This window comes from Carassius carassius, chromosome 44 (assembly GCF_963082965.1).
Source record: "Carassius carassius chromosome 44, fCarCar2.1, whole genome shotgun sequence".
Taxonomy (NCBI): domain Eukaryota; kingdom Metazoa; phylum Chordata; class Actinopteri; order Cypriniformes; family Cyprinidae; genus Carassius; species Carassius carassius.
The window spans coordinates 6,770,385-6,790,775 of record NC_081798.1 but is presented as its reverse complement, the minus strand read 5'-3'; the positions used below and the strand labels follow the sequence as shown (position 1 = coordinate 6,790,775).

At 36.9% G+C, this 20,391-nt stretch overlaps 1 protein-coding gene across 1 annotated transcript; it reads left to right on the top strand.

Annotated features, from left to right (window-relative positions):
- The first annotated feature begins 2,882 nt into the window (after positions 1-2,882).
- LOC132126104 (nicotinamide phosphoribosyltransferase-like) lies at positions 2,883-18,612 on the top strand. Its single transcript, XM_059537154.1, has 11 exons — positions 2,883-3,140; positions 5,613-5,748; positions 6,842-6,945; positions 7,055-7,183; positions 10,169-10,327; positions 13,566-13,696; positions 15,694-15,919; positions 16,258-16,377; positions 17,196-17,336; positions 17,449-17,574; positions 18,251-18,612. The coding sequence occupies exons 1-11, from the start codon at positions 3,090-3,092 to the stop codon at positions 18,422-18,424; spliced, it is 1,497 nt and encodes a 498-aa protein (XP_059393137.1). The 5' UTR covers positions 2,883-3,089; the 3' UTR covers positions 18,425-18,612.
- The last annotated feature ends 1,779 nt before the right edge of the window (positions 18,613-20,391 follow it).

Genomic DNA, 20,391 nt, shown 5'->3' with positions numbered 1-20,391 from the left:
CACCTTCGCTGTTTCTCTTCGCGCACGATATTCACCACGTTTAATCGACCGTTAACAACTACAGCAGTTCCTGAAACATTAGACAATCAATTTCGTCTTTTTTATAGTATAAAACTTAAGAACTTTATCTATGACTTCCTTTTTATTTGTTTTTTTGATTTAGGTTAATCCAGCTGCTCTGTTGTGTGTTGTTGTGTTTTTTTTTTTTTTTATACTGGTTTCCAAACCATTTGTTAAATTATTCCATATTTGGCATCAGTAATAATGAAAACATCTCACACTAAAACTGGTTTGTCACACACGGGCCAGATCTGTCACATAAAGCCATGTCTCACGCTAAAACTGATGTGTGTGGGCCAAATCTGGCCAGAACTGAGCTCTATGTGCCATATTTGGCCCAGACGAGGCCCGGAAATGTATGTTATCTGGGTAAGCTGTACAGTACAGTGTATAAAAATAAAAAAATAAAAAGTCATATAGTATCATAGTATCATATAGTATAGTATATAGTATCATCTTTGTTTGCATCAATTTTCTTTTTTTTTTATATTTTATATTTTTGCTTTTATTGTGATATACCACTATGTGATACGTGTTGTAGGAAATATATGTAAAGTTTCTACAGTGCTTTATTTATACATTTAGAACATCAGCTCTTTAAAATAAACGGTCTGATCACTAGTTTGTAGCACACACTGATTAAGTGAATCAATACATTGAATCAATACATTGAGCAGTACTTTATATTCTTCCAAATTCTATGTAAAATCTAACTGGAAAGTTTTCCTCAACATCACGTAATGCATGTGAGTTTCTTAACGTGATGAATGATGGCATACACTTATCCTCCAATGCTGCTGTAAATTGGTATTAGATATAGTGTATTAGAGTTAGCATGGATTTAGTGGGCATAAAAGGCACTGGCATTTATCATAGGCCAGTCATTTTAACTTACTTCCTGCTGCTTCCACACACTCTCAAGTAGTCAAGACCGCAAGTTTTGACACTGGATAGATAGGCTTTTAAATTTTTTTTTTTTTTCAATGAATAAGACTAAAATGTCCATTTTCTAGGGGGTTTTAGAACAAAGGTTTTAAATTTAAGACTAAATTCAAGTCAGTGGTCACTTCAACCATCTATTGTAAAGCTGCTGTGTAGCTAATAGGATCCTAAACAAAGACTAGGATTATGACAATGATGTGTATTAGCTTACATAATTATGCAATTGTAGTCCTTTAAAAAACAGCTTCAAATGCATGTTGGAGGTATGACTGCATGTTGTTTCAAGAAATGTTAACTACACACTTTATTTCACTCACAAATAAAATGTCATAAGAACATTTCTGAGGCTTCTTGTTTGGCCTGAAAAATGGGCATCATTCCTGAACATTGGATGATTAAAATACTAGAATTTTTACAATATTTCATTTGATGTAGGCTTCTGAGTGCACGGAATGTCTACAAATTATCTGAGTGACTGTTTAATTGCATCTTTTTGAATGTTATACTGTTCCCTATCATGGCAGGGTTGGTTTGAAAGCTTTTGTGACATGAAAAGAGATTAGATATGTTATTGTACAGATAGCCTGAGGCAGTTTTTGCCATGTAAATTATATATCATGTAAAGCTGCTGGATCAGTACTCACTTACAAAGGTTATTTGTTGGTGTCAAAAGATGCAGCCTATGTTTCCCTGGTTGAGAAAAAGCCTAAAAGTTTTACTGGTCTAAGATGGTCTCCTAAGCTAATTGTCAAAAACTTAGCAAATCTGCCAAGATGAAACCATTATATTCATTTAAGGTTTTTTTTTTTTTCTTTTTTTTTTACAGTAGGGAAAGCAAAACTGAAAATGTGTCCAAAGAATGCCTGTCATGTTCCGTCAATAGTTTAATTATACTGTACAAGAAAACATTGGACACTTGGGTTCTCCTGCCATTGCTATGCTGATGACACACATCTCTATCTCTCATTTCATCCAGATGCTCCAACAGTAGCTGCACGGATCTCAGGGTGCCTGGTGAACATCTCGGCATGGATGAAAGAAAATCACCTATAGCTTAACCTGGCAAAGACTGAGCTTCTTGTCTTCCCTGCCACTCCAAATCTACAGCATGATTTCACCATCCATAGGTTCTTACAATTACCCCATCAACTTCGGTCAGACATCTTGGAGTAATCTTTGATGACCAGCTGACCTTCAAATTTCACATTGCAAAGACTGCTCGATCGACTACTGCAACGCTCTTCTAGCCAGACTTCCATAAAGCACAATCAAACGTCTACAAATGATTCAGAATTCAGCGGCACGACTGGTCTTCAACGAGCCCAAAAGAGCCCTTGTTACACCTCACTTTATCTCCTTGCACTGGATACTGGTTGCGGCTGTCATCAAGTTCAAGACATTGATGCTTGCATATAGAACAGCCACAGGCTCATCACCTGCCTACTTCCACTCACTATTACGAGTCTACATCCTCTCCAGAAGGCTGAGATCCTCTAGTGAGCGACACCTCGTGGTAGCAACACAGAGAGGCTCAAAATCACTTTCCAGAACATTCTCGTTCACCATTCCTGGCTGGTGGAATGATCTTCCCACCCCTATCTGGAATGCTGAATCCCTGCGACAGTTGAAAACTGTTTCAGCACTACTTGTCTTTTGATTGCCTCTTTCAGAAGAATGCTTATGTATTCCCCAATTATAAGTAGTGTCTGCAAAATGACTAAATGCAAAACGAAACTCTTTGCATGCAACAGGCAGCCCAGCAGCTTTTTCAAGCTTCAGATATTCAGGCGCCTTCTGAGTTTATGTACCCGCCCACATTTGCATCACCGAGCGTAGGCCAGCGTCTCTTGCATACGTGCAGCCTGACACCGCCCCTTTCCACCCCGTTGTTTCTGATACTGGACGATGCGACCTATCCGTGCTTGCCCTCACATACACAAGATACTGAGGTGATCGCGTTTCGTTACATTTTCTCCTGGCATACCCGGAAGGTATCGAAAATAAGATTATCGAGACTGGTGACACACGGCTCGGAACACATACATACCCGAGCGAAGCGCCAACGTTTCGCTTTTACTTTGTCCTCGATGATGGCAGCTCAGGATTTCAATTTTTTACTAGCGACGGACTCTTATAAGGTAAGAATCGCCTGGCTCGAGTCGTTTGACAGACGACAGACACTGTCGCATGACAGAACTTTGCCTGTTCTGACACTAACGTTAGCCCTTTGTGCTTAACCGTAACATATAACGTTATGTGGGGATAAAACCAACTTTGACCTTGTAAATAGATGAAATGTAAATTAAAACATGATTCAGAATGACCTACAGTTATGGCATAATCGCGATTATTGTGTTATCTTGTCTTGTTGAGGGGAATCTGAAAGCTCAAATTCGTTTTAAATGCCCCACTCAATGAACGCTGAACGCAGGGGGCGGGGCTTGTGCAGCTTTTTAGCTTCGCCGAGGCCATAGCGCGTGTCACTCAGTATTCTAGGAATCGAAACTCATTAAAAAACATTCCAAAAGGACTTAATTTTTGCATGTACTGTTCATGTAAACTTATAATCTAAATAACTAAATCTCACAATCTAGAAATCCAGTTACAGTAACTTTGGGCAGTAACTAATTTAACCCCACCTGTAATATATCAGTAATCAGAATTTACATATTTTAGTTATCAGCTATGAATTAAAGTGATTTTATCTTAACATTTTGCAAGGCTACTGTAAATAGTTACATGATTAGGATTAGGGTTATTTAATTTCACTTTGACAGTCTGACCTTGTCAAAAAGTCCAGGTAAGGAATCAGTTAAAACACATAAATCAAAAGATAAAACTACCATATCTGAAGTAGCATGATTACAAAACAATTAAGTTAAACTACTGCTACTATCATGTAACAAGTCACTTACAAACTATACATAATGTCACGTTATGAAATACTGTTTAATGCTCAATGCTTTTTGGGATGTGGCTGTAATTATTAAATGTCTTCAGCTGGGTTTAATGATCTTTACAACAGATTTCAGAATTCTCTAATACTTCTCTAATTCTCCACCTTGGCCAATGTTGACTGGCCAGAGTTGTGTAATAATCTTTGTGCTTCACATTAGTTTTTAACCTCTGACACAACAACCAGCCACAAATCCCATCTGGATCTATGTTGAAATCTCACACAACAAAAATGAAATGTTAACATGTTTTTGATCTTAAAATAGGATAACTAATTGTTTAATGAGATTTTGATACCTGCCCATGAGGAATGCACTTTTGTTACATCACGTTAAACCTAGTGGCACAGAAATCTAAACAGGACCTAAACCGGTTGCACAAGGTATCATTGATGAGTGACTCAAGTTTGGGTTGATTATCAGGTCCACTCAGAATTGCACATGAAGCTAAGGAACACCCAGCAGTCATAAAATGTTTAGCATTTTTCATGTCTTGCATAATTATTTTGGCCATTGTGTTTGGCCAATTTGATCATGAGTTTAATTACTAATAATAGTTTTTACAATTCAGCCCAGTTTAGAAGTCGGCATAGAATTTGAAAAAAAAAAAAAAACAGCAGATTTCCATACCTTACAAATCACATGGAAATTTCTCTTTATATAGGCAAAATAGACTTTCAGGGTTGATCTGACAAATAATCTTTGACAACCCAACTAATGGAACATCACATGGACCGTTATTTGTTTCTTAAGAAGCAGATACAAATATATTTAATTTTGTTTAGCTGTGAAGGAGATGGGACACAAAACTGAGCCCTCCATTATGGGCATTGAGAATGCGGCCGCGTGTTGTTTATGCAGATTGCAGGGCGTCGAAGACCAGCTGCTTTTTAGTATTACATTTGTGTCCAGGATATAATGGCAGGTCTGTACTTGTAATTCAAGAAACTTTTTCAGCCCAGCCCAGCTCTAGCTTGACGGTATCAGCATACAGTAAACAAGACTTTGATGAAATGCCTTGAGATCCATACACACAGCTTAAAGCTGACAGATTCAAAAGAATGAGGAAGGAATGCAGATGTGCATTTAAAATATAACAGGCCTGTAGTCTTCAATGTAATAATGAAGTGCAACACTCTTCATAAGTTTGGGGTCAGTTTTTTCAAGGATGCATTAAATTGATCAGAAGTGACAGTAAAGACATTTATAATGTTACAAAATATTTAGAATTCTAATATGTAATGTTCTTTTATACTTTCTATTGATCAAACTCAGTTTCTACAAAAAATATTCAGCCCCACTACTGTTTTCAACATCGATAATAAAAATAAATATTTCTTGAGAAGCAAATCATCATATTATAATGGTTTCTGAAGGATGTGACAGTGAAGCCTGGAGTAATGTTTTACTCCAAACTTTTGAACGTTAGATTAATAAAAGTACTTGGGCCTGTTTCATAAAACAAGTTTACCAAATAAGCAATGTTTATTTCAGTTTGTCTGACATATTGTCAGGTTTATTGTGAGGTTCAAAATAAGTCCGACTAACTGAAATAAGCCTGGCTTATTTGGTAAACTTGTTTTATGGAACAGGCCCCTGGTGAATTTAAGATTGTGTAAGCTATACTAATACTCAAAGCTACTCTTTTCTTTACAGATTACCCACTACAAGCAATACCCACCCAATGTCAATAAAGTGTATTCCTATTTCGAGTGTCGGCACAAAAAGGGGGGGCAGCATAACGAGGTGGTGTTTTTTGGCCTCCAGTATCTTCTAAAGAAGTACCTAGCAGGTAATTCCAACTACTTTCATCATTGTGTAACCCCTTCAGTGATCCGAAAACCTTTGTGAAGTTCCAATTGGCTTATATAGACATACTGTTTTTTTTTTTAGTTTGTACATTTACAAAAACGCTTTTCATGTAATGTCATTCACCTGATTGTGTAATGGAAACCTTGTCCCAAAACTGCTAATAGCACACATTCCAGAACAATTATAATGCAGTTATAATTGACATGCAGTCAAAACAAGCTGCAAGAGTTTAACAATTTTAGATTTAAGAAGAAAGTCATACAGTTTTGAAACTATTCCTTGGTAAAAAAAAAAAAAAGAAAAAAATGAAATTTGTTACCCATTCTTTCTCTTGTCATGCCATTGTAAAAGTGTATAACTTTCTTTTGAAAAAAAAATCCTTTAGCTGTCCATATATTAAAAGTCAGTGGGGTTCAAACAGCATTGGACCCAAATGACTTTGATTGTGTGGACAAAGACATTTTTCATTTTTTATTCTTTTGTGCTCCACAAAAGAAAGTCATACAGGTTTGGATTGACATGAGGTGAGAACATGCTGTCATTGTTCCTTTGAAGCTTATGCTTTTACCCATTTAATTTTTTATAAAAGTGGTCATGAACACAGACCAGCCATGTTATAGAAAGTAAAAACAAGAAGACTACATTAAGTCCACAAAAACAACCTAGTTACATAAGGCTGATTCCCCTTAAGCTTCCCATTTCATTTAAAGTATTCCAACCCAAAAAGTATGTATGTTGTGGTTTGTTTCAAACTGCAACCATGAACAGAATGTGTGAACTGCAGCATTTTTTTTTCTGTGTCTCCACTGATTTAACATTTCTTTCCAGCCAAACTATTTGTACTCACTCTTAACATAATGAATATTTCATTGAATTTTGAAGTTATTCTGGCATTGCACTGTATTACATTCTCCCTGAAAGAGGTCATGGGCGTTATAAACTTTGCATTTATAACCAGACAAATTGACATTGGATAATAGTTACTGACAAAACTGCGCATTTACTTTATCATTAAATGGCCTGTTAGTTTAGTATTTACATGTCGGACATGTTCTAAAGAGCATATCTTGCAGGTCGAGTTGTCACAGAGGAAAAGATTCAGGAGGCAAAAGTCTTTTATCAGATGCACTTTAAACAGTCAGTGTTCGATGAAGAGGGATGGAGGAAAGTTTTAGAGGTACAGACAGAAGTTTCCTTTCAGATATTTGACAATTACTGTTCCGGAGATCAGTGCATATGGAGATAACGACCACATGCCTTCTTCCTTTCCCTAATTGTGTTGTCAGAAATATGATGGCCACCTTCCAATCCGTATCAAAGCAGTTCCCGAGGGGAAGATCATTCCCAGAGGGAACGTTCTTTTCACTGTGGAGAACACGGATCCAGATTTCTTCTGGCTCACCAATTTTATTGAGGTATTACTTGTCCTTTTTTTAGACAGTTTTTAAAAGAAGCCAATGCAGATATTGCAAATGTTGTTCTGCAATGTCCAAATGAATTTTTCAGAAATTGTAAAAAAAAACACAAATATTCTCCAAGAATGAAAAGTTTTAAAATAAATGCTGTTCTTTTTAACTTAATCCAACAAAGTAGGGCTGTGCAAATTCGAATCAAATGCGATTTTCATGCATATCTCATCAGTAATGCCGCTTCTGTGATTAGTAGTTAATCTCCAGCATGTGCTTTCAGATGGAGCGGCATTTACTACATAGAGCCATGGATCACTGACAAGATACGTAAAATCATGGCCGATTATTAACACATTTTTGCGTATCTTTGCTTTACTGACGAGATGCGCATAAAAATCACATTGGATTTTTTGCACAGCCCTACATCAAAGCATTCTTAAACGTGTATCATGGTTTTCGCAAAGATTTTAAGCAGTACTTTTTTGATAGTAATGAAAGGGTTCTTGAGCCCCTGATAAGCATATTAAAATGATTTCTGAAGGACCATGTGCCACTGAAGATTCAGCTTTGCAATCACAGGAAAAAATGACATTTTAAAACATTTAAATAGAAAAGTAGCCTGGGAAAACCCAGACTACTTCCGGCGAATTTCAATTCTCTCTACAGAATAGTCTGGCAAAGAGGACTATCTAGCTCGTTTCTGTGCCGCCGAAATCGCGGCACCAATCAGAAATGTTGAGGCGGGGTTTACACGATGACGACAGCGCAGCGACGGTAAAGCAGATTTTGTACATTACAAAGATGGATGCTGCAGAGGAACATTCGTTCGAAACTGCTATCGCGTCTGTTTTAAGTGATTTAAACTTTAACTTTGTGTTAAAACCCGAGCAAAGAACAACACTTGAAGCCTTCATATCTAAAAAAGATGTTATCGCTGTCTTGCCGACTGGATTCGGCAAAAGTCTAATATACCAGCTTGCCCCGTTCGTCATCTCCTTCATCGCTCTGATTGGTTTTAGGTCTATCCAATTGCGCCCAGAGGCATTTGAACGAGGTCCGTCGGTGACGCCCCTTTAGAAACGAGACGTCTAATAGGCTTTGCCAGACCCTAACTCAGTTTCAACTGAAAAGGGTCTGGTTTTAACCAGGCTAATAGAAAAGTTATTTTAAACATATTTTACAATAATAACATTTCTACTGTTTTTGGATCAAATAAATCCAGACTTGTTGAGCATAAGAGGCTTTTTTTTTAAATTCTGAAATAAAAATCTTACAGATCCTAATTGTTGAATGGTAGTGTGATCAAAGGACAAAGTACAAACAGCATTTAATCAACCTTGGAAAATGTTGCTAGAAAAGGGGTGTTACTCAAAGGGTCATATCAAACTAAAGTAAGTTACTGATTTCCTTTACAAAGGGTGCTTTAAAGGCAGTTTTTAATGGATCCCTTTATGATCATGTGATCAGTATATATTTTTGTCATGTTTTCCACGTTTGTTTGAGAACCCACACAATTTGAAATGAACCATATCTAATACAAAAGTGTTTTTGTTGTTACAAAAATCTTAACAGCAACACAAAGCCCCTCTGAATGTCTGACTGTCAGCATAGTCCGTAAAGCTGATGGTGCGGCACATTACTTCGTATTGGATGATTCTGCCGTACTGTTGTTCAGGATGACAGCAGGCTTTGATTTCCAGCATGCTCCTAGCTACTAATCCTGGACCAAAAAACTGAGGGAGGTTTGGACAGCCTGGTGGGGTCAGTGAGGACATGAGGTCATTAGGTACTGACCTGGCCTGCATCCCTTGCTGTTGTAATTATGTAGACAAAGGTTTTTTTTTTTTTTGGCTACCAGGTCTGAAGATGCATGCCTTTAATCCACAGTGAATATTGTGACTCAATTCATTGTCCTAATATAAATAAATAAAAAACATAAAGGTTGAATATTTATATTTATTAATGCATTTGACAAACACTTTATTTTATACATACATGTAATCCGTTCATGCAATCCGTGGGAATCAGGCCCGTCATTTGTTGTTGAAAGTGCCGTGTTCGACAGTTCCGCTGCAGTATTTTTTCCATTACAGTTCCTGACAGTTCCATCACAATGAGATGCAGTGTAGTTTTCCAGATCCTTCGCTCTCTCTCTCTCTCTCTGCTCCTCAGTGGTAGAGCAAGCTTACAACCCCCTCGTGACTTGCTAAGACCATCACAACCATCAAAACCTTTCAGAAGCAGCTTAAGACACAAACCATCCGTAAGAAATTAAATTAAACTTGCAGCAACCACAAAGACACTTTTCTTTTACCGTTTGTCCCATTTACTTGCTGTACTCTTGAAACATAATGTTGCAGGACTGTACAGTATTATTGGTTCTTGTATGATCATTTGCTCTCCCTCAGTGATATCCCTTGTTTGTAAGTTGCTATAGATAAAAGCAAATGATTAGTAAATGTAATGTACTGTAGATGTCCTTGAGCAAGGCACTTGTCTTCCGGGTGGATTGTCCCTGTAATGAAAAAAGTTTCTTCGAATAAATGAGCTTGCTAAAGAACTGCAACTTGCAAAAGAATCGACTTATATGCTTATGGTTATTTTGTTTTTGAAGAACAGCCACATGTTTAATACCTTAATAAAAAGTGTCTTTTATTCAAGATATCACAAAGAATTTAAGCCAAACCTGACTGGAACATTTAGATCCTGCCTGTTAGCCTGTTGCTTGTAAAGTCCTATTGGCATTCTGTCAGCTTAATCAAAGTGCACAGTTTATGTACTGATGTCAAGACTCAAGACTGGAGAAAAACATGTAGAAACACACAAATGGTTCAGAATTCTTTGTCGTTTGCTGACGTGCATGTCGTTAAGGGCCACAGATCAATGAAGTGTGGTTTTAATGGTTAGGGCTATGAAAATTGTGAGCGCAATTACAAGCCATCTTTGGTCTTCTCTGACGTACATGTGATTGTGTGCATTCTGTCCCCACAGACAATGCTGCTCCAAATGTGGTACCCCATCACCGTGGCAACAATCTCCAGGGAGTTCAAAAAGATTCTGGCCAAGCACCTGAAGGCCACGTCAGGGAGCCTGGAGGGTCTAGACGTCAAACTGCATGATTTTGGCTACAGAGGGGTGTCCTCACAAGAGGTATGATGGCCATGGATTGGTAATTACACTTCCTGGTCAGGACCGGAGTAAAAACTACTAAAATAACACTGGATCAGCACAGTGACTATAACACCTTGCTAGTAATTAGGGGTGCACGATATATATTGGCCGATGATTAATGCGGCTCTATGTGGAATAGAGGAATAATGCGGAATTTACCGCTGATTAGATAACCGGCTTCACTGACGAGATGTGCATTAATCATCGGCTGATATACATTATGCACCCCTACTAGTAATTCTAGATTTGTGTTTTCATAACCAGTTAGTCTGTTTTGTGTTGTGTGACTGATTTTCATGTATTACTGATTGCATGACATTATTTTACCCTGAAGTTATCATTTCTGTAGCCATTCAAAGCACATTCTGAAGAACACTGAAATCGTCAAAGTGCCTCTGTGTTAAAATCTGTACCTTTATTATTTTTTAGCCTTGAAATCAAAGCTCAAGCCAAACGTGGTCTTTCTCTCTTCCATGCTTTTTAACGAAAGCCTGGTATTCTGGGGAAAATGAAATCAGACATTACTTGGTGAATGCAGAAAATCGATTCATTATGAGACGAGGCCATTCCATTTAATCAAAAGGACATCAGACCTGACCTTTTGAAATGCAAGCAATGCAGGCCGCTCTCGATTTCTGTATTTTTCAAAGGTATGAGAGCCCTGATTGTTGGCCGTGTTTGAGTGAGGTTGTCACGCTGATGGGTTTTGGGTCATCGGGTGGTGCTGTTTGAAGAGTTGTGTGAGTAAAGATGACTATTTGGCTCTTGAATCGGTCTGTCTGCTGTGTAAAGGTCAACTCTCCCAGGTTTCATCTATATCACACAGTGACGGGTTCAGGTGTTAGGTGGCTGGTCATAAGCAGTGAGTTTATTATTGACTGGCTGGGCGTGCTGAGCGTAGGAGACCTTTGTGTACGAAAGTGAGACCACTGGATTCTGATGAGGTGTGACATAACCCCTCTGTGGTGCCCTTTTGAGGCCAGTACGCCATGATCTAAAACCGGACATGGTGACGCAGCCTTCATAGATCAATCCACACACAGTACACACACATTATGTAAACAAAAACTTTTATTAAGCACGATTGAGCGTATGACATGACTACTTTCTAATTAACTTAAAGCAACTCTATATAGAAGGTTCAAGTGTTGCTCGGGAGCATCTCTAGACCTGGATAGACTAAACTTGGGCAGAACTGAAGTGTTTATGACACCAGCTCTTAATATTTATTCACTTTCATACAGTTGCCTTTTAAAATGTAAAAAATAAAGGAAAAACATAGACAAAAAAAGAGTTTTGAGCTTGCAACCTTTGTAATTCAATAGCAACTATAATGCCACTGTACTAAGGTTTCATTTTCTTTTTTATTGATTTGATTCAGAATTTTTATTATTTGTTTTTATGGTTTTAATATCTTTTTTTTTTTTTTTTATTAACTTTTTTTTTTTACTAGCAGACATTTAGCAGAGATTTGAACTTGCCACCCTTGTAACCCCATAGGAAATATAATACCACTGTTCTAATATTTAATTTTATTTCTGGTTTTTATTTTATTTAATTCTCTTCCAACTAAAACTTTTCATTTATGTCGAACCACACCAGTAACAATCAGTTATGGCCTATAGAATTTTACATGTTGGATAACATGACTGTCCAATGAAAGAAAGAAAAAAGCCACCTATTCAAGGTCCATTATCTGGCTTTATGGCACATTTCTCTGCCAAATGTCAGTGTAATATTGCTATTGTGTGTGTTTAAGCCTGTTTGATCACTGGCAATTACATGAAATATGACTTGATGTTGCTCTTTGTCAAACTTTGTCAGAAAAGTAAGTGCAAAAATCATTTTAAGAAAGGAAGAAACCAAACAAATTTTAAGGGAAAGAACATCAGTGTGGGATCTAAGAAAGCCCAAAGCACTTCTCCCTCAGCAGCTGACAACAGACTGAAGCATGCTGTGTAAATCTATGGAGTCTTCATTAGGGACAGTGGGATATTGATAGTGTATTTTCTAGGTTGCGGATGACAGGATTAATGATGGCTTCAAGAGGAGATTAATGATGCCAAGCAGAGTTTAATGCCTCTGATACTCAGGGTTTCTGCTCACTCTCCATCACTGTTCAGAGGGAAAGCAGTGATAGATTTCATTTGCTTTTAGAGGAGAGGTTCATCCAAAGCGAAAGTTCTGTCATCATTCACTCACCCTCAAATCCTTCTAAACCCATATGAATTTTTTTTGTGGAAGTGGAAAAATGGAAGTTTAGCAGAATGTATTGGAAAATTACCTTACAATAACTACATACAAGTTGTGTGCTATTTTTTTTAAAGTTTAAATAGAATATTAAATAGAATAAAAAAAATGACAAAAGTACAAAATTACTAAAATTTCAATTTAAAATTAAAATGAAAACTCCAAAAAATAAAAGCTTATTTAAATTATGAATAAATTCTATAATAGTATATAAATAATATTCAAATAACACTGGTCTTTATGCTGATCAATCGTTTATCCATCATGTTGTGCTGGGCTCTGCCCCTCTACTGCATTGACAATTACATGACAAAGTCCCTAGATCCTTTTTACAATCACAGCGGTAGACTAAAGCCGTGTTGTGGATCTGATTTCCCTGGGTTGATATCAAGCCCAGATCTCATCAGTTCTTAAATTAAAAAAAAGAAAAAGAAATAGACTGTTCAAATCCCCACATAAATAAATATAAATATACACCTTGTAGTAAAGCAAGAAATATTGATGCCCTCCTCAGGGGGCTAAAGAGATTTTGCTTGGAATCAGACGGGTTCACTTTTCAGAGCAACAACCTTCCCTTGACTATCACTAAAGGGCAAAATCCACCCTGATTACTGTGACCCTGCGATGAATGAACTGAGACAGTCAATAACCTGAGTGTTTAACCAGGGGAATATAGAAAATGTCTTACTGGCTTTAAATTGGGCATACAATTGATTTTAAATGTCAAAGTCACAACCTCTCTTATGATTTGCTTCTTAAAAGCCACTGTCTATAATACAGTTATAAAAACAGGATCAACATAAAGGGAATCGGCTAATGTTTTAAATGGCGGGAGAGAAATCCCAACATTTGAACTTTTGGATTTCACTGGAGATGCAAGAACATCATTGTACAACAAAGACTTTGAGGTTTGACATTAAACAGGTTAATTGACTCATTTCGGTTGTGTCTTTCTTTACTGATCTAGTCGGCAGCACTTGGTGGAGCGGCTCATCTGGTGAATTTCTGCAGCACAGATACAGTGGCGGGTCTGCTGATGGCACAACGATACTATGCATGTCCTATGGCTGGGTTCTCCATCCCTGCTGCAGAACACAGGTACAGTAATGCACTTGTGTATTTACTGCACACTCATTTCGACAAGGCATAATCAAAACATCCCACCTAAAACCTGATCGCCTGAAAGAAATGAAGTTTGAGGAAAGTTTCAAAGTGAATTGATAAATACTAAAATAGTATTTATAATACTAAATAATACTAAAATAGCACAGCTTTAAAGGGATAGTTCACCAAAAAAATTGAAATTCTGTCTTTAACTTCTCACCCTCATGTCATTCCAAACCTGTAAGACCTTTGTTCATCTTCGGAACACAAATTAAGATATTTTAAATGAAATACAAGCTTTCTGACCCTGCACAGACAGAATCGCTACTGACATGTAGGATCAAAGAGGTAGTAAGGACATCACTAAAATAGTCCATGTGACATCATTTGGTCAACCCATAATTTTGACAAAGATACGAGAATACTTTCTTTGTGTGTAAAGAAAACAAATAATGAAGTTTTTCAACAGATTATTCTCTTTTGTGTCAATCATCCACGCATGTTCACAAGATTACCACGCCGGCTCCTGCGTCAGCAGCATCACACGCATGTGTCATGGTACTCCCGTGAATGCGCGGCGGAGACTGACATGGAAGAGAAGAAATTGTTGAATACCGTTGTTATTTTTGTTTTCTTTGCACACAAAGTATTCTCATAGCTTCATAACATTGCGGTTAAACCACTGGTGTCACATGGACTATTTTAACCATGTCCTTACTGCTTTTCTGGGCCTTGAATGTGTCAGTTGCATTGCTGTCTGTGCAGGGTCAGAAAGCTCTCGGATTTCATCAAAAATATCTTGAAGATGAACGAAGGTCTTATAGGTTTGGAACGACAGGAAGAAGTGTATTTAATGACCATTTTCATTGTTGGGTGAACTAATCCTTTAAGATTGTTGAATATGATATGATATGGTACCTTGAAATGCTGAAACCTGTTTTAGTTTAGTTTATGAAAAATTCTGTTTAAAACGATTAAGAATTTATTAAACATCATTACCCTTATTTCACTCTGAACCCATATGGCTTGCTTTCTTCCCTGAAACACAAAAGGAAATACTTTGAAGACTGTAATGGTTGTTTTTTTTCCATGCAGTTACATTAAGTGGGGACTGGAGTTTTCAAAGCTTCAGAGAATAACACAGAAACACCATATAAGAGGTATAGGTGATTATGACGACATAGAGTTTGTGTTCCTGTTCAGTAAACCAGATTAGGCGAGTTTAATTGGAAAACCAAATTAAATCTGATTCAAAAGAACGATTCGTTCACAAATCTCATGAACTCTCATGAACCTGTTAGAGAAGATGTTAAGATTTTCAGTCATAAACCGTGTAAGTTTTAGTCTGTTTTGACACAAAACTATAACAATTTGTATGGACCATTTTTGTGTTCTTTTCTAGCTTGAAAACTTCATTATGATTGCATGGAAATTAGTGACCAGTAGAGAATTTCTCTTTAAGACCGATTGGGCAGTGAGTCCATTAAAAGGCTGCCTTCGATTTTCAAACAGCTTGTGTCGTGAAATTCAACGGTGACGTTAACACCTGCATGTTAATTTGCATTTGTTCCGTTGATTCTAATTAGTTCTATTAGTAGCTACACATTCATCCATCTCGCAGCTGTAGCGCCTTTTGTCTGTGCGGTTGAGTGCGTTTCCCAGTATAGCTCTCACTCTTTATTTCAAATCACGCCATTTCTTCTGTGACGCTGTTCCATCGTCATATAGTTCAAATACACGTTTTTCAACCATTCCATGAATCACTCCGACATTTTTATAGCTCTATGGCTAAGGATCGTTAGACACTAATGACTCAAATGCAGCAAAAGATTCTTTCTGATTCTTGTTTAGCAATGTGAAACCTGTTTATTTATAATGCACCTTATCCACCTTCAAACTAAATTAAAGCATGAGTGGGCGGGACTTCACTAATTAGTGTAGAAGACCATTTGAAGAAGGTTTGTCACACTTTGTTTTTCATGTCTCTGTAGTACTATCATCTCCTGGGGCAAGAGCCGAGAGAAAGATGCGTTTGAGTGTATGCTGGAGCAGTTTCCCTCTGGGCCTTTATCTGTGGTTAGCGACAGTTATGATATTTTTAATGCTTGTAAGCACATCTGGGGGGACAAGCTGAAGGAGAGAGTGATGGAGAGGAGTGAGGATTCTGCACTCATTATTCGTCCAGACTCCGGGGACCCCGCTCAAACCCTCATAGAGGTGTGTGTATCTTGTACGAAGTGTGCTCAGAGTGGAGTAGTGTTCACTACAGACTTTAAGGGCAGCTGTTTCAGTGATTGAACTTTATTCTAGTGGAGTCAAGACTCAAACAAATAGGCTTTCTCCAGCACTGTGCTGCACTGTGACTTAACAGACCTGGCTGGTCTATGTGAATGTAATGCTCTGGAATATTGATTTTCCTTTTATATATATATATATATATATGCATTTGATGAATGAAATAGTGGGGTTAAGATCGATTAGCTGGCTTTATAGCCCTTTATGCCTTAAATTTTCACTTGCTTCTCTCCTTTATTTGTCTCTTGTCTTGCTTTTAGGTGATAAAGATTTTGGAGGAGTGTTTCGGATGTTCTCTAAACTCAGTTGGTTACAAGGTGCTCCCATCATACCTGCGCATTATCCAGGGGGATGGAATTGATCTGAACTCGATTAATGAGGTAAACTAAACCTCAGACCAAGAGAGAACAAAAACATGAACTACCAATCTAAAGTTTTGGACTTAGTAAGATGCAAATTAGTGCACATTGTAAAAAATATGTTACAGTATAAATATTTAAGGCATTTTGTATTAAGTAAATGCAACCTTGGATGAGCATAAGAGACTATATTGTGTGTGTGTGTGTGTGTGTGTGTGTGTGTGTGTGTGTGTGTGTGTGTGTGTGTGTGTGTGTGTGTGTGTGTGTGTGTCAAATTTGTGACATTGATCATGATCATGTGAATTCCTTGGTATAGACTGTTGTATGTTCTTACTTTCATTGAAACACAATGTGCTCTTTTGGAAAATTGTCTTCAAATCATACTGGAGAACATTCAGCTTTTACACAAAAGCAAACTTGAGCACTGCTGCCAGTAAAGCAAAACATCAAAACAAATAATACGTTCAGAAATCCATGTTAATTTTTCAATTAGCACACACATTGAAATGCAAATTCTTGCACAAATTAAATGCAAATCAAATAGTTATGAGTAATTCAAATTATTAGACCATATTAGAGAAATGCAAAATAGAAGCTTTTTCACTGTCATTTCAGACTTTTGGATCACACTCTAGTGCTCATATGACTAGCATGTTATCACATACTAATATTGCTGTCTTTATGAAATGTGTGGAATGGTGTGTACAGGATTAACTTGATTTATCAACCATTCATGACTGTTTGGTTATGAACAATTATTACCTATTACCCAGTGGTAAATTATGGATCATAATCTGATCAGTGTTTTAATGAAAAACTTTTTTTTTTGCCTAGCACAGATTCTCGAGAAACTGAGTGATGAGGGTTGGAGTGCTGAAAATGTGTTTTTCGGTTGTGGAAGTTCACTGCTGCAGAAGATCAACAGAGACACGCTAAACTGCGCTTTTAAGTGCAGCTATGTGGAGACCAATGGCAAAGGCGTGAGTTTCTTTATCAGTTTCACTTTTTAAAGCATCCTGTTTAATCAAGTACATTTGAGCAGTGTTGTTTTTTTTTTTATATATATATATCATGTAATTTGTGTTTGCATAGATGGACGTCTGTAAGCAGCCAGTGACAGACCCATCTAAAGGGTCAAAGCGTGGACGTCTCTCTCTGAGGAGAAATTCAGATGGCCTCATTGAGACGGTGGAAAGAGGAGCAGGCAAACCACAGGAGGTTAAATCAGCTTTTTTTGCAACATCTTAACCTTCCTTTTCCCAAAGATTGTTCATATGAAAATACTGTGCCACATTTTTGCATTTATTACATTTTTTGTTTTTTTTCACATTAAACTCTACTGAACGGAGGATGCATATATATAATTGTATTTAGTTCTGTGGCAATTCTAGGTTGAATATATTTGGTCAAAAATACAGTAAACAGGAATATTGTGAAATATTATAACAATTAATATTTATGTAATAAAAGATAATTATACATTTCATTTCATTTGTTCCTGGGATGTCAAAGCTGAATTATCATGAGTCATTATACCAGTGTCACATGATCCTCCAGAAATCATTCTAATATGTTGATTTACTACTCAAGAAAGTTGTGCTGCTTAATAATTTTTGAAGACACCATGAACATTTTATTTTGGGATTCATTGATGAATATAAAGTTCAAAAGAACAGCATATGTTTTATATATATATATATATATATATATATAACACTACATATGTCTTCACTGTCACTTTTTGGTCAATTTAATGCACCCTTGCAGAATAAATGTATTAGTTTCTTAAAAAAATAAATCATACTGATTTCCACCTTTTGAACAGTTGTGTATGTAAAAATGTAAACAGTGCTGGTCATAGTTTGTGATCCTTTAATATGATCTCCTTTTGTAGGACATGTTGGTGACTGTGTTTGAAAATGGGACCATCCTTCAGGAGTACACTCTGGATGAGATCCGTAAAGCTGCTCAGCTTTGGGAAGATGATGTGAGCCCTTCCGAGCACAACAAAGAGGACAACACTTCTCTGGAGATCCACCAGAAACTCATAATGAACGGCGTGCATTAATAAGCACAATATGCACACTGTTCTCTACACTGCCGCCTACAGACCAACCACAGACCAATTCCACAACACTAAGATGCTCATCAATATAGCAGGACACAATGTTGCCAAACCAGTATACAAATACATATAACATCTGACTTTTACAATTTTAAGGGAAACCCTTAAATTTTGGACTTGGTTGCCACCGGGTTTCCACACCTTGTGATGCCAAATATCTTTGTTGGTGCTTCAGTAACATGAATATTTTTTTTAGGAGTATATTACAGCAGGGTTTGCAATCGATTGATCGTAATATTGTTAAAGCATTGCCTGGCAGTACATTGATAAATGAAGGAAACTTCCTTTGAGGTGATCTCATGATCGTATCTGGGCTTCTGCACCAGCAATTCTGCACATGATCCCATTTTTCTGATGTGACGTACTCTCTTAAAATGCAAAAAAGCAATCTATTTCACTTTTGTAGGATTTGGGGTGTTCTTTTAATATTTTTTTAGACACCCATAATGCCAAGATAGCAATGATGCATTTTTATTTTTTTTACTATAAACAAATCGGTTTTAAACTATTCCCATGTTGTGTTCAGCATAGAGATGCACACTTGATAAAGATCTACCCACTTTGTGTCTTCTTGCTATTACATAGCTCACGTAAATTAGATTTTATACTTTTGTTGGCAAAGATGGACAAAATTCTTCTCTGAGGATTTTAGAACAGCAAATTGATCCTGATGTCACTCTCAATAAACACTCTCAGTGAGTAAATGCTGCATAGAAAAGAATCAAACATTTCCTGATAATAGGTATAGTGTGATTTATGTGGATCTGGTTTAAGACTTCTGAGATGCACAGAATACATCATACAAACACTTTTCAGTATTTGGTTTCCATACAGCTGCTGATGGTGCCTTAAAAACCACTCAAACCTCAGTGACGGTCATTGTCTTTTGCTTTGTCATTTCCTCCCCTCATTTCTCACACTTAATATTGTCCATCACACTCAGTTTCTCTCTTTATCCTTCTGTGACTCACATATGAATGATGTTCAGTGATGTTTTTTTTCTTTCTCTGTTGCCTTGTGTTAAAGGCAACATCAAGCTTCTGTCATCTACCGTATATGCTGATGCTAAATGAGATGTGTGCAGTGGGTTTAATTATAGTGTACATTGTTTATTGTGTCATCATCTTTGTGTTCGATCATGGAAATGACTCATTTCCAGGCTGTTCCGAACATCTGAAATGAAGCAGTTTGACCCTACCTCTTTTTTTAACCAATAAGAATGTATATTAATATGAAGTGATGATCCTTACACTTAAAAAGCATCTATTATGTTATGTAAATACTCTTTAATGATAGTTTCAATGATAAATTCTAGCATTCTTGTTGCATTTTTTATTTTTGAATGACAAATAGACAGAAAAAAATTAAAAATAAATATAGATCAAACTTCATCGTCTCAATATTTAATGTGTCTCATTCTTTCTTTTTAGTTAGTGTTATGGTAATTTTGATAGGGAAAAAAGTAAATGTTTTGTAAATGAAAAGGAAACCAAATATGCACCAAAAGCAGTGATGGTTATTTTGGTGCCAGCATGTCTGGATTTTTTCCCAGTTTTTAATTGCATAAACACAGTGTGCCCTTTTGGATAGCCTGCTTTGTTCATAACTGTCATAGCAGAAAAGGAATAGAATGCCAAAGGAAGGAATGTGACTTTCAGAGTGAGGAAGAGTTATGTGTTCATTTCTTCTGCATGTGGTTTTGAGTTCTCCAAAACAAACTAGTAAAGTCTGGATTTCCAAATTCCAGTGAAACCTGACAGTGTTTCAGTTTATATTGAACAGACCATGGCTTGCCTTAAGATGTTTATTGTTGCACAGTTATATTGTATTCACATGAAATTTACTTTTCATACACATCCTCGTGGACATCACAAAATTCCTACTGTCATTACATTTAACTCCCAGAAAAA

What these genes read in the sequence shown, in the direction of transcription:
- LOC132126104 (XM_059537154.1), top strand. Translation starts at nt 3,090, where the DNA reads ATGATGGCAGCTCAGGATTTCAATTTTTTACTAGCGACGGACTCTTAT. An exon ending in GGCTCACCAATTTTATTGAG is followed by an intron (nt 7,184 to 10,168) that starts GTATTACTTGTC and finishes CTGTCCCCACAG; the next exon opens with ACAATGCTGCTCCAAATGTG. An exon ending in TGGAGACCAATGGCAAAGGC is followed by an intron (nt 17,337 to 17,448) that starts GTGAGTTTCTTT and finishes GTGTTTGCATAG; the next exon opens with ATGGACGTCTGTAAGCAGCC.